This window comes from Odocoileus virginianus, chromosome 24 (assembly GCF_023699985.2).
Source record: "Odocoileus virginianus isolate 20LAN1187 ecotype Illinois chromosome 24, Ovbor_1.2, whole genome shotgun sequence".
Classification (NCBI taxonomy): Eukaryota; Metazoa; Chordata; class Mammalia; order Artiodactyla; family Cervidae; genus Odocoileus; species Odocoileus virginianus.
The window spans coordinates 46,796,073-46,811,172 of record NC_069697.1 but is presented as its reverse complement, the minus strand read 5'-3'; the positions used below and the strand labels follow the sequence as shown (position 1 = coordinate 46,811,172).

The 15,100-nt window shown below is 44.1% G+C and overlaps 1 protein-coding gene across 2 annotated transcripts in view; it reads right to left on the bottom strand.

The window, feature by feature from the left end:
• Nucleotides 1-15,100, bottom strand: part of PPM1H (protein phosphatase, Mg2+/Mn2+ dependent 1H) — a 288,609-nt gene that overhangs the window by 5,892 nt on the left and 267,617 nt on the right. The window contains exon 9 of one of the 2 annotated variants that reach the window (XM_070454666.1): nucleotides 13,696-13,847. The exons of the other annotated variant lie outside the window; for it this stretch is intronic. Coding sequence (XP_070310767.1) covers nucleotides 13,696-13,847 — 152 coding nt within the window. The remainder of the gene's footprint in view (nucleotides 1-13,695; nucleotides 13,848-15,100) is intronic. 2 annotated transcript variants of the gene reach the window in all.

Here is a 15,100-nt window from a genome sequence, read left to right as displayed (position 1 = left end):
CGCCTACTCATCACAGATGAGGGGTGAAGGGAGCCACAGTTGAAAACCTGAAGTCAAACCACAAGCGTCAGCGCTATACAGGAGAGCTGCAGAGGAGGGCACGGTACAGCTGAAGACCGCAGAAGGGGTGAGGGGTCGGCACACCGCCGCCGCGGGAGGGGGCCCCCGAGCCTGTGAGCTGGGTGCGGGCCAGGGCCAGGACCTCGGGTCGCACTCGAAGGCCAGCGGGGCGGGAGGAGCTGGAGCGCTCGGCCCTCCGGACGAAGCGCCTCCCCAGGAGACAAGGTGTGTACCTGGAGAGCGTTTCTCTTCTCTGGCCTTCGCTTTCCGTATCATCCGCCGGGTGCTGCTGAAAGAGATGGCTGCCGGGGCGTTGGGGGGGCGGGCGTGCTGGGGAGGGAAGAAAGCCAGGAAGGAAGAGGAGCTGAAGACAGCTGCAGGCCAGAGGCTCTGCTCACGACCGCTGACGCTAAAGGGGGCGGCGGGCCGTGAAGGGGAAGCTGACGGTAAATCCTCCGTCCACCCTGCCATCCCCAGGCACTTGGCTCTCTCACCTCGGGGGTGGGGCGCATGAAGGGGTCCCTGCGGGAGGCCGGGCTGCCTGGGGTCCCAGCCTGGGTGCAGCACCCTGTGGGCGGAGCTGGGGCTCCGAAGAAACTCCTTAGCTTCTCAGAGCCCCTCTTTTTGACTTGTGCATCTGGAATAATGCTAGCGCAGGCCTCAAAGGTCCTGCGGAGATAAACAAGATCGTTCCTAAACCATTTCCCTCATGAGACACAAAATGCCTCTCCCCACCAAGAGTTCTGCACCTTTTGCAGAGTCTGTTCCCACAAGACCACATCTGAATCGGCAGCGCAGTGTCAAAAGGAAGTCCATGTCAGGCCTCGGGCTGTAACCCTGCCTTAAAGCCAACAGTTCTTGGGAGGAACTTCTCTTTGCTATTTGGATGGTACAGACAGGGTCTTACAAGAGGGAGGGTAGGTGGCAGGAACCGGGGAATTAATGGGTTCCGAATATTTGCATATAAAAGGAAGTCTCCCATCTACTGTGGCCCCAGTAACCGGGTGGGATAGGAATAGGAGGAGAAGGCTCCTGAGATTGAAGAGGTGGAAAAGCCCTCCCAAGCTTGGGAACATTAGTTGGCAGGGATCTATGGTGACCGGGTAGGTGGGGGGTGACCTGGAGGGGCTCTTGGTTGTGCTCAGAACCGGGCAACTGGCCCTGGGAGGAGGCCCATCTCAGGCTTACTGCTGGGAGCCAAGCCATAGGTGCCCCTGCCTGGCTCTGGACCCCCGAAGGTGCTCACACCAGCTTCTGTCCCCTGCCCGCTGCACGGGGGCTGCATTCAGGCAGAGTACCCTAAGATGCGGGAACAGCAGCAGGTCCAAGGCCGTGGACGGGGGAGCGCTCACCACCCCGCCAGGCCTCGCCCACTTCTCTGCCCCTGGCACCGGCTTCCTGGTTTTCTCAAGGTGGTGCGTGTTTATTTTAGTTCAAACTCCACATAGCAACGTATCAGTAGGAGGGGGCAGAGCAGAACATTTTCTTCTCCATTGTCTCTGGCAAGCCCTTTAAAATGACCTGATGTTCCAACCAAGTGTCCACGCAGGTCTGCATCAATGCCCACATCAACAGCACCGAGGAAGGAGAGACGGGCCCGGCAGTGGGCGGTTCAGAGGCTGTCAAGGGCAGAGCGGTGGGCTGACATCCACGTTTCCAGATCTGAATATGCTTGACACTGAGAATGAAGCAAAAATGCAGATTTTCTCTAGTCTTCAGCACGTGATCGAACACTCACCAATTTGTTCTTAAAACCTGTAACTGCTATGAGGGTGGGGCCGGGGATGGAGCGGATGAAGGGGAACCCTTCCTTTTCACATTTGAGGCATAGTTTTTCTGTTTTTGAAGACATTGTTTATTTCTGGCTGCGCTGGGTCGTCACGGCTGCACACAGCTTTCCCCATTGCAGCGCGCGGGGCCACTCTCCAGTTGCGGTGTGCGGGCTGCTCATCACGGTGGCTTCTTTGTGGCGGAGTTGTGGCATCACAGGCTTAGTCGCTCCGTGGCATGTGGGATCTTCCTGCACCAGGGATCGAACCCACGTCCCCTGCACTGGCAGGCAGATTCTTATCCACTCTAACACTAGGCAAGTCCTGAGGCATAGTTCTTCAAAACGAAATGGCACTGGGAAAAGCTCAGGCAACTCACAGAAAGATTTCATCAGACGGACCTTTGTCTTTTGCCAAAGCAGCTTTCACATGACCAAGGCATGTGGTACCTGCACTAATATCCTGCTGTCAGTGTTGGTGGGTGTTTTTAACTTTCCACGGATTAATCACTTCCTTATCAAGGCACACAGTTTACTGAGCTGAGGAGAGCGTGGAGATGAAGGTGTGACCATCAAGAAGGCGTCTTCTCTCAGGGAGATGCTGTACGGCATTTACAGTATGTTGGTATTTACAGATTCAGTACCCCTTGATAAGCCCCTTGAATGTCATGGCAGGGGGCTGAGAGTCATTAGATCCAGTCATGATGAGGTTTCCACAACGAGATTTTGGGAAATGAAAAGTGAAGTCCCTCAGTCGTGTCCGACACTTTGCGACCCTGGGCAAAAAAACAAAAAAACCCCTTGCCAGGTCTTACCTGGGCATTTGGAATGTGAATCCATGCCATGTTTTCATGTGTGGTTAACTGTTCTTTGGCCCTCAGTCCACTCAGTTTGTCCACACCTTTCTCCTTTAGCAATTTTGACAATTTGTATTCCTTTCTAGCAGATTATTAAGCATCTTCTTTGCCTGATTACATACTTGCCTCCATTTTGAATATTCTTTCCAGGAGACCCACCATTATACCCCCAGCCTTACAGAGGGATATTTTGCTTCAGAAATCCCTTCTGGGCCTTTCTCAGAGCACCCTTTCCAAAGTTTGCAGGATGTTTAGGCCTCATATGAGAATCTTAGCAGAATTAGTATGGACAGTGACAGGTTGCGTAGCACAGCCTCCATGAATTCCAACCACCCCACCTGAGGCTGTGGACTGGGTATATTTCTTATCAACCGTTCATTCCATGACTCCACAAATGATGCACAGAAACGCCAGCTCTGCTTCACTTCAGGGCACAACCCAGTAAAAAGAAAAACAGCCACGGCACTCCTATTTCTGGCTCGTTCACAAAGCCTCCTTTTAATTTTCTGATTCCTTTGTCAAGATAGTTCAAAACAGCCAAAGGGCTTAATAAGATACACTGGGGTCAGGAAGGTCATACAGCTCATTTCTACCCTAACTCTGCCAGAGAAGACAGTGCCAGGGTTAGAACTTTGCAAACATATCTTTCTCTTAATTACCTTTTCCCTTACAATGCACCGTAGAAGGAGAGATGCTATTTAGAATTTTTTATTGTAAAGGATGTCATCAGAGGAAAACAATGCTGGCAGTTTGTCAAGAATGGCTGTCTCAAACAGAAGAGAAAGAAAAAACCTACACATAACACAGACAAAAGCTATATCATCAAATGGCAAAACCTGAAAGCCCTTCCTGTCACAGCGCTAACGCCCTGCCTCCTTCTGACCTGCTGAATTTCTAGACAAACTGGGCAAACACAGCCAAACTCAGGATGAAACAGGCCCATTCAAAATGTCAAATGAAGGAACACTGTTCTGTTGCCTCGCTGCCCTTCCTCGCTCAGGCGGCCCACCCTGGGGCTGCATCTCCCTGCCTCGTTTTCTATCAAACCATTGGCCGGCCTGGTGAGCTTCCTTAGGCTAAAACTTACCAGGACGACTTCCAGTCCTACATCTCTTCTGCATGAAAAGATGGAACAGGTCCCAGTCAGGAGGGCACCATCAGGAAACCCACCACTGTGGCTTTTGGGACCAAGCTCTCCACGGGCCTCCCAATGAGACACCCTAAGCCTCCACGGGAACACGGCGCCCTCCTTCCAAAGCACAGTCACATGCAAGTACATCCCACACGAGAAAGACCACCATCATTTTACATAATGCCCAAGTCGTGAGTCTGAGATAAGACTGTACGATTCCCCCATAGGGCTTACATTACTCAGGAGCACGGCGGGGTAGGGCAGCAACCCGCACGTCGCATTTTCGCCATCAGATTGACCAGAATGTTTTCTGATCATGGATGAGAATGAACAAGCGTCATCACAGGCTGTCTTCCTTCCCGTAACCTTCACATTCATTTATCTTGTGAGTGCTTGCGGTCTGACATGGCCTGTACCACCACCTCTCACACAGACGTTACCCCGCCGACTGCTGGGTTCACTGAGAATCACCCTGCCCTCTCTCCACGTCACCCCAGCCTGCGCTGCCTGGCGCATTCTCTGTTACCCCTCACATCTGAGTTCAGACATCCCTCCTGGGGGAAGCTTTCTTGCTATCCCTTGCCCTGCCCCTCTAATCATCCATATTGTAACTTCTTATGCTTTTGTAACCTCTAGACTTTAAACTCCAAGAGGTCTGTTTGCTTCACAAATTCTTCCCCAGTGTCTAGCAGGCCATGGCTTACAAAATAGGTCTTCAATATTTTCCAGTCGAATGAATCTGAATGGGAATTATTTGGCAAAGAAGATACCCTCCCCCATAAGGTCTCGCGGTTTTAAGAGTTCAAAATCCAACCAGAATTTTTCTGACCTCCAGCCAGATCTTCCATCTCTTAGCAATAAAACTGTATCCATTTTATCACTTTTTCTTTCACCCATTCCTCCGATACAGAATCCTTTCTTAGGTGTTGGTTTGCCATTTTCCCTGAAAGGCAAATTCACGGGCTTTTTCTTTGCTGCCCTTTTGTTCCACGGGGGTCTGTGAAAGCCCTGCTCTGGAGGGAACAGAGCTCGTGAAGCCGGGAACCGGCTCTGACCTGGCCTGCATCTGCCCAGGGGCAGCACTGCTCAAGGTACCACTCCCTGGAGGGCAGATCTGTTGCCATGGAGATAGGAGCTGGTACGCAAAACCAAGCCAGCTTGGAGAGGTCTTAAAAAATACTGCGTGCCTTTTGACTCATGCCTATCAGATGGCTTTGCAAAGCTTCACAAAAATAATTGCAGTAGGGAAAAATCAACAGGAGAATGTTGCTAACAAGTAGGGTACAGATTAAAAGCTCAACAGGAAAAAAAAGGTATTCAAATTCAAATAAAATAATCTTACTTCCGGTACTATCAGTTCCTTTCCACCTGGGAAAAATTATACCAAACAACTCTTAGAAAGAGAGAGAATGTCTAGCTTTCATTTTTTTCCTGAAGGAGTTTGTTGTTGTTGTTGTGAAATATATGAAACACATAAAAATAGCAACAAATATAGAATAACAACAACAAATAGTGCTTATTATATACCAGGCAATTCGCTTTATATATTAATACAAGCATTAGGTCAGGGCCTCCCAGCTGGCGCTAGTGGTAAAGAACCCGCTTGCCAATGCAGGAGATGTAAGAGACTTGGATTCGATCCCTGGGTTAGGAAGGTCCCCCGGAGGAGGAAATGGCAGCCCACTCCAGTATTCTTGTCTGGAGAATCCCACGGACAGAGGTGCCTGGCGGGCTACAGTCCATGGGGTCGCAAAGAGTTGGACATGACTGAAGCGACTTAGAAGATGTGCAAGCTTTAGGTTAGGACGACTGGAACTTCCATTTTACAGATGAAGAATCTGAGACAAGGAGAGGGTAAGAAACTTCCCCAAGGTCACAAAGTCTAGAAGGGGCAGAACCAGGATTTGACCCAAGGTTAAATGACTAGATTCATACTATCAACCACTGGAGTATGTCTGCCTCTCACAGCTGGCATGCAGACAAACGTATACAGCAAATGAAGAGTTTACAAATACCAGGAGCAGTCATGCACCTGCCGTGTAGCTGGAGAAACAGACGTGATCAGTAAACCCCTCAGAAGCCCTCTGTGGACCCCTCCTCAAGCACCTATCTCCCTCTGCCACTTCTCTCCCCAAGGTAACCATCAACTGAATTTTGTGTTAATGCTCTCTCTAATTTTAATATCTGCATCCCTAAGTGACTTATTTTCTACTTTACGCAAACAGAATCATAATATGTGAATTCTTGTATGACGGGGTTAGTAAATTCAACATTGTGTTTTTGAGATTCTTCCCTGTTAAAAGATCACAGCTTTGGTTCACTCACATCTGGGGGCTGTGAATTATTCTGTTCTTTGTTCATCTATCCTCTGGTTGGCCATGCAGGCTGCCTCCCATTTTTCTCATAGAAACAACTGTATGGATAGCTTTTTGTATGAACTGAATTATACCAGCACCAGAAAAAAACAAAAAACAAAAAACCTGGGTTGTTTGTTGAAACACAGATACCTGGGTCCTACCACTGGAGTTATATGATAGATCTGGGTTTGAGCCTGAAATTTTGTATTTCTAACAAGTTCTCAGATGAGGCTGATGCCATGTGGCCCAAAGACTACACTTTCAGAACCACTGCTCCAGGGTACAGACTTAGGAGTGGAGCTTCTGGTTTATAGAATAAAGATATGCCCAGCTGTCTTCAGAGTGTACGTACAAATTCACAAATCCATCTGCATTTGTTCTCTATGTTTTTTAATTATTTCTACTCCTCTGTTGAAGTGTTTTTCATATAGTTATTGGCCATTAATTTTCTTCTGTGTGATGACTAGTTCTTGCTCATTTTTATTGGGTTATTTGTGTTGTCCTTATTGATCTGTGAGAGTTCATTATATTTTATGGGTATGAATCTCTCTTTGGTTATACAGGTTGCAAGGTTCTTCTCCCAGTTCCTGCCTTGTCACTTTATTCCTTTCATGGTGCCTTTTGAAGAACAAAAGTTGGTAATATTAATGTAGTCAAGGATACCCATCTTACCTTGTTTGCGCTCTCTGTGTCTTGCTTAAGAAATCCTTCTCTACTACAACTATGAGCATACACGCAAACATCTGAATTATTACTGTTTTCTATTAGTAAGATTATTTATTTGCCGGCCCCCCTCATTTTTTATCAGTTTTATGGGAAATTTGTCTACTTTGTTAGTTTTCTTCTTTTTTCTTTTGCCACACCATGCGGCATGTGGCATCTCAGTTCCCTGACGGGATCAAACCCACATCCCCTGCACTGGAAGCGCAGTCTTAACTGCGGAACCACAAGGGAAGCCCCTGTTAAAAGTTTTGGGATTTTTTTTTTCTTTTTTTGAGAAGTTATGTTTTGTGATAAAATATACATAACATAAAAATTAACATTTTTACCACTTTAAAGTGTATAGTTCTGTGGCATTAAGTACGTTCACACTGCACACCCTAAAGACCATAAAGATAGTCTCCTATTCTGTTTCCTAAAAGTTGACTTATTTTTCCTTTCAGTTAAGTCTTAATTTGCCTGGACTTGATTTTAATGTATGGTCTGAGGGAAGGATCCAATTTTAGATTTTTGCACCACCTCATTTATTCTGACTTTGTATTGATATCTAGAAAGGTAAGACCCATACATACAGAAATGTCACAAACATTCTTGGCATTTTGTTCTGCCATAGATATCTTAGAATCAGGTTGTGAAGTTCTATGAATTTTGGTTATAATTTTGGTTACAATTTTGTTCACTGTCTCTTGAGAAACCTGTATGCAGGTCAGGAAGCAACAGTTAGAACTGGACATGGAACAACAGACTGGTTCCAAATAGGAAAAGGAACATGTCAAGGCTGTATATTGTCACCCTGCTTATTTAACATATGCAGAGTACATCATGAGAAACACTGGTTTGGATGAAGCACAAGCTAGAATCAAGATTGCCGGGAGAAATATCAATAACCTCAGATATGCAGATGACACCACCCTTATGGCAGAGAGTGAAGAGGAACTAAAAAGCCTTTTGATGAAAGTGAAGGAGGAAAGTGAAAAAGTTGGCTTAAAGCTCAACATTCAGAAAACTAAGATCATGGCATCTGGTCCCATCACCTCATGGGAAATAGATGGGGAGACAGTGGAAACAGTGTCAGACTTCATTTTTTTGGGCTCCATAATCACTGCAGATAGTGATTGCAGCCATGAAATTAAAAGACACTTACTCCTTGGAAGGAAACGGAATTAGATAGCATATTAAAAAGCAGAGACATTACATTTCCAACAAAGGTCCGTCTGATCAAGGCTATGGTTTTTTCCAGTGGCTGTGTATGGATGTGAGAGTTGGACTGTGAAGAAAGCTGAGTGCCGAACAATTGATGCTTTTGAACTGTGGTGTTGGAGAAGACTCTTGAGAGTCCCTTGGACTTCAAGGAGATCCATTCAGTCCATCCTAAAGGAGATCAGTCCTGGGTGTTCATTGGAAGGACTGATGCTGAAGCTGAAACTCCAATACTTTGGTCACCTCATGCGAAGAGTTGACTCATTGGAAAAGGCCCTGATGCTGGGAGGGATTGGGGGCAGGAGGAGAAGGGGACGACAGAGGATGAGATGGCTGGATGGCATCACCGACTCGATGGACATGGGTTTGAGTAAACTCCGGGAGTTGGTGATGGACAGGGAGGCCTGGCGTACTGCAATTCATGGGGTTGCAAAGAGTCGGACACGACTGAGCGACTGAACTGAACTGAAAGATCAAATGAGGGAAAAATAATATTTTTGCAGTGATCCTGTTAAAGAATATGTTAGGTTCATTGACTATGTGTCAGTCACTCAGTTGTGTCTGACTCTTTGCGACCCCATGGACTGTAGCCCACCAGGCTCCTCCATCCATGGGATTTTCCAGGCAAGAGGACTGGAGTGGGGAGCCATTTCCTCTTATATTGCTACTTCATCTGAGTTAGGGCTTCCCAGGGGGCTCAGTGGTTAAGAATCCACCTGCCGATGCAGGAGACTCAGGTTCCATCCCTGGGTTGGAAAGATCCCCTAGAGAAGGAAATGGCAACCCACTCTAGTATTCTTGCCTGGGAAATCCTGTGGACAGAGGAGCCTGGTGGGCTACAGTCCATGGCGTTGCAAAAGAGTCGGACACGGCTAAACGACCGAGCACACACGCACACATCTGAATTATCACTGTTTTCTATTAGTATTTATTTGCCAGCCCCCCCTCATTTTTTATTAGCTTTATGGGAAATTTATCTACTTTGTTAGTTGTTTTCTTTCTTTTGCCACACCATGCAGCATGTGGGATCTCAGTTCCCTCATGGGATCAAACCCACGCCCCCTGAACTGGAAGCACAGTCTTCACTGCTGAACCACAAGGGAAGTCCCTGTTAGAGTTTGGGGGGGGGGGTGTGTGGTTTTGCCTTTTTTTTTTTTTTTTTTGAGAAATTGTTTTGTGGTAAAATATACATAACATAAAAATTAACATTTTTACCACTTTAAGTGTATAGTTCTGTGGCATTAAATACATTCACATTTTACACCACCACCATTTATCTCCAGAACTTTCTCCTGTTCTCAAACGAAACGCTATGACTGTTGAATACCAACTCCCCATCCCCAACCCCTTAACCCCTGGCAACCAGCAACAGCCATCTTACTTTCTGTCTCTATGTATTTGAGACATTTGACACGTATCTGTCTCTAGGTACCTTATATAGGTGGAGTCATACAGTATTTGTCTGCCTGTGACTGGCTTATTTCACTGAGCATAATGTCCACCCATTCTGTAACACATGTGACAATTTCACTCCTTTTTAAGACTGATGAATAGTCCATTGTATTATATAACCACTATTTGTTTATCTCATTCATTTGTCAATGGACACTTGAGTGGCTTCCACGTTTTTGTTACTGCGAATAATGCTGCTATGAACAAGAGTGTACAAGTATCTGCTTGACTCCCTGCTATTGTTTTTCAGGGGTATATACCCAGAGGTGGAATTGGTGGATATAACTATATGTTTAATTTTTTGAGGCATCTCCATACTGTTGTCCACAGAAGCTGTACCGTTTTACCATCTCACCAGCAACGCACAGAAAGTTCCCATTTCTCCACATTCTCACTAATGCTTGTTATTTTCTCTTTGTTTGTTTTAAAATAGCCAGCCTAATGGATGTGAAGTAATATGTCACTGTGGTTTGATTTGCATTTCCCTAATGTTTAGTTGTTTTAAAGAAACAAATTTTGGCTTTATAGTTTTTTTTTATTGTATATTTGTTCTTCTGTTATCTTTAGTTTCTCCTTCCATTACTTCTCACGGGTTTATTCTGCTTTTTCATTCTTAATCTAGATGCTGTTGCTGAAATAAGGATCACAAAACTAAATTTTTTAATTAGGACAGTTGTTTACTAGTTGCCTGTACCCAGGAAAAGGACACACAGTCCACAAGTGGACGGCACCATTCTTGTGGTTCCTTAGAACCCTGAAGTTACCAGAACTCTTTTGTACATGTTTGTGTAAGTACTTGGGCAGAACTAGCTCAGTAGTACAAATCGGCCCTCTAGGTCTTCCTCTGAGAAATACTACCCTTCTCTATGGTTAGGGACCTCTTTTTCTGAGATCAGGAGTCTGGAGCTTATGGGCAGAGCTCTTGTGATCTGGGAAACTGGGAGATTGGGAAGGTTGGGAAAGTGATTTTATGATACGGAAGGAGTATAGTCATTTCTGGCAGGTCAAGGATGTCTAGAATTTTTCACCTGTGCGTAGCTCCTTAAATTAGGGGGACAAAAGCTCAAAATTCAGCCTTTGAAGTCTTAATATGTAGTATTCTTATTATCCAAACCCCAGTAATTTCTAATTTTTATTATAATTTTTTGATTTGTAAGTTTTTCAACAGATAAACTTTTTAATAAAGAAGTTAATTTTCTTTCAATACTATATAAAACAAGAGCAATTTAAAACTTTATTTCTGAAAGTAAAATATTTACATATGAACAAGTAACTGCAAAATTCACACTTCCAGGAAATCCCAAAAAACAAAAGGTGTAACAGTGATTCGTAAGTTGTTTAGAAGTTTGGTTTTTAATTGAATGTGGGCTTTCTTTCCCTTGACTAGTTTGAAAATTATACTTTCTGTTCTTCTAATCATTTTCTTACTACTAAACAAATTTAAAGTCTAAAGTTAAACACTTATAATCTCTTTTCAAGTAGAACCATAACATACTTTAGCTGATTATTATAAGCACTGGCCAATTCATTATGCAGTTTTTATTCAGTATATTATTTTCTTAACCACAGATCAGACACTCATATTGCTGATTTATATAGTTAATGTATGTTTAAGTATACCCACCTCTTTACTTAATAGCTTAATAATCTATTTTAGGTCTCCATCTTCCATCTGGGGTCATTTCCTTTTCTTATCTGAGGAGATTCTTTAGAATTTGTTCAGAGGCTGGGTGGCCGTAAAATTTCTCAGTGTTTTTTTTCGTCTCAAAAGGCTTTTACTTCATCCTCTTTTTTGATATTTTTACTATATATACAAATTCCAAAAAACTGGATCTTCTTTTCTTAGCCAGCTGAAGATACAACTCCAATGTCTTGACTTCTGTGTTGTTTTTGAAAGGTACGCTATCAGTGTAAATGCTATTCCTATGTATCTATTTCATCTTTCTTCCTGACTACCTTTCGTGTCTTTTTTCAGTTCTTCGGTTTCACTATGAAATATCTACTTAAAATTTTCTCTTTATTTCTTCGGCTTGAGATCTGTTTGGCTTTCTGCATCTTAGGTTTAATATCATTCAACATTTCTGGATTGGAACTTGGTTTTTTCCTTTCCATTTTCTGTAGTATTTCCTTTGGCATTTGTGTTTACAGCACCTTTAGGTCAGCCTCCTAGTCTAATTTCTTTTTTTTTTTTTAGTCTAATTTCATACTTCCCCCCTCTTTGTCTCTCTGAGCCATACTCTGGATTGTTTAGATCAGTTTTTCAGCTCATCAATGTGCTCTTCAACCGTCTCCAGTCTGTTTAATCCATTGAGTTTTTAGTTCCTATTTTTATATTATTCATCTCTAGAAGTTCCATTTTCTTATTTAAAAAATCTGTGCAGTTATTTTGTAGTCTCTTGTCCTTATTCATGTTTTCAATGCTTTTAAAAACATTTATGAAACATGTTAAAGTATTTATTTATATATTTTGGCTGATAAACCAAATAATGAAGTATTTACAGCTCCAACTATGCTGTCTGTTGTTTCTGCTGGTTTTTACTCACGGTGACTTATTTCCTTGTGTTCTAAGTGAAAGATGTCTTTCTCTAGAGGGGATTTCTTTTTATTTCTGAGTCACCTAGGGTTGTTTAAAATATTAACACTGCCATAATGTTATTCAGAATCCTTACTTTAAGGTTTCTCTCCTTTCCCAATGTTTCCTGAAAGAAACTGTTCTCCAAAAGATGGAAATCAATACTGGGAACATCTGCTATCATTCTTTCTAGGGGGATCAGATCACAAATTGGGTTATTCCCATTTTCAGAATATGAAGGAAGACTGTGAGGAAGAGATACTGCTAAAATATCTCACAAAGAGTATTCTTTACTACTTTTATCTAGGTTTAACTTAAGGAGGATTTTTATTTGACTGTGACAGCAGGGAGTTCCCTGATCACCTAGCAGTTATGATTCCGGGCTTTCACTGCTGTGGCTGGGTCAGGGAACTGAGATCCCATGAGCCGAGCAGCATAGCCAAAAAAAGGAGAGAAAGAAATGTAGCCAAAAATCACAGGAAAAGATGCTCAACATCACTGATTATTAGAGAAATGTAAATCAAAACCACATTGAGGTATCACTTTATACCCATCAGAATGGCCATCATTAAAAAACCTACAAACAATAAATGCCAGAGAGGGGGTGGAGAAAAGGGGGCTCTCCTGCACTGTTGGTGGGAATATAAAATGATACAGCCACTATGGAGAACAGCATGGAGGCTCCTTAAAAGACTAAAAATAGAATTACCATCTGGTCCAGCAATCCCGTTACTGGACACTTACCCAGAGAATACCGTAATTCCAGTAGGCACATGCAGCCCAGTGTCCACTGCAGCACTATTCACAATAGCTAAGGCATGGAAGCAGCCCCAATGTCCATCAGCAGAGGGATGGACAAAGAGGATGTGGTACGTACAGACTATACATGTGACTATTAGCCACAGAAAAATAGCAAAATAATGCCATCTGCAGCAATGTGGATGGACCCAGAGATCAGCATACTGAGTTAAAATCAGTCAGACAGAGAAAGACAAATATCATATGATATTGCTTATATGCGGAGTCTGAGGTTGGGGGTGGGGGAGGTACAAATGAACTTATTTATGAAACGAAAATAGAGTGATGGACGTAGAAACAAACGTGTTTACCAGGGGTAGGGGTGGGAGAGGCATAAACTGGGAGGTTGGGACTGACATATATACACACTATATATGAAATGAACAGCTAATAAGAACCTGCCATAGAGCACAGGGAACTCTATTCAATACTCCGTAATGGCCTATATGGGATCGACGCTAAAAGAATCGTGGCTATATGTGTTATATATATGGCTATATGTGTTATACGTATAACTGATTCACTCTGCTCTACACCTGAAACTAACAAGACAGTGTAAATCAACTATATGCCAATAAAAATTTAAAAATAAAATGATTACTCCCAAACAACAAAAAAGGAGAAATGTAGTCCCTTTTGCGATTTAGTTACTAAACCACCTATATCAGCTCATAAATGGTGAATCATAAATGATGAAAATTGCACGATTGTTATCTATTTTATTCAAATCATGAAACGCCACTCGACTAACAACCCTCCAATCATGGAAACGCACCAACCTGTGAGGGTCATCTGGATCACAGTTAGGGAGAAACTGAGTGATTGCTTCTGCCACTTCCTCATTTGATAAAACATCCCAGAGTCCATCAGTGGCCAAGATCAGCACATCATCTGCTCCATGCTCGTATTTGGAGAGGTCGTAGACTCTTACCTGAAAAGAACAGGAATACCCTGCTTAAGAAGTTAGGAGCATATTATTCCCCTTAGCAGACTGGCTTCTGATTTCCCTTCCCTTTTCTTGCCCAGCCCCGTGGTTTTTAAGTTTGCTCCGTAAGGCACATGGCTATGCAACATACTTTGTGGCCAGGGGTAGCCTCCTTTGGAGACTTGCCGTATAGACACATGGGGCGCCAAACACAACTGTGAGTGAGCCCGAGAAATTAACAGTTGCCAAGGAAGAAGTTAACCGAAAATGTAATGCCTGAGATGTGGCTGGAACAATGACACATAATAGACACAGCGGTAGCCAGCAGAACATCAGGAAGCTTGCTGCCTTCCTTTCTCCGCACATCCATCCCACAGACATTGACTAAGGGGCTGCTCTGCGCCGGATGCTCCAAGTATAAAGATAAACAGCAGAATTCCCTGCTCTGAGCTCCTAGTCTGTGAGGGAGATAAGGCCAGTCTAGGCTCCACAGAAGCTGCTCTGAATGTATTGGTTTAGGACTGAGCAGACACACTTTATTTCAGGCCCTCACTTGATACTTTTGGCTTGCCTCCTCTGAGACCCCTGGAGCTAGACTCGTCTCATGTAATCGTGGAGTTCTGATGCTGCACTCAGGTCTGAAGGGCCTCAATCTAGCCTAAATTACAAAGGACAGACGCCAAGTGTATGTCTTTGCAAACCTGAAGTCTTTCCTCATCTCTAGTACCTGAAATGACTTGGCTATTTCAACATCCCCCTTGAGTCTTGGAAAAGAACAGAGTGACCTTAGCAAAACTAATGCTCATGAAAATCAAGCCTTCCTTCTGTTGAAGTGAAGTGAAGTTGCTCAGTCGTGTCCGACTGTTTGCGACCCCATGGACTGTAGCCTACCAGGATCCTCAGTCCATAGGATTCTCCAGGCAAGAATACTGGAGTGGGTTACCATTTCCTTCTCCAGGGGATCTTCCTGACCCAGGGATCGAACCCAGGTCTCCCGCATTGTAGGTAGACGCTTTACCGTCTGAGCTACCAAGAAAGCCTAACTGGAGCTAATGTCCACCCTACGTGGGTGCACAGAAGGAGAGGTTGGGGATGTCATTGCTATGCCCTACTAATGTGACAGAATCAGCGCTGTCTACACCCCCCCATGAACTGAGGACAAAGACAGGTCAATTTCATCAGTCTTCTGAGGCCTTCAACCTCATTGCATTATCCTGTTTTCTAAAAACAAGTCTAAGTGACGGCTGCAGGCCAGGGGA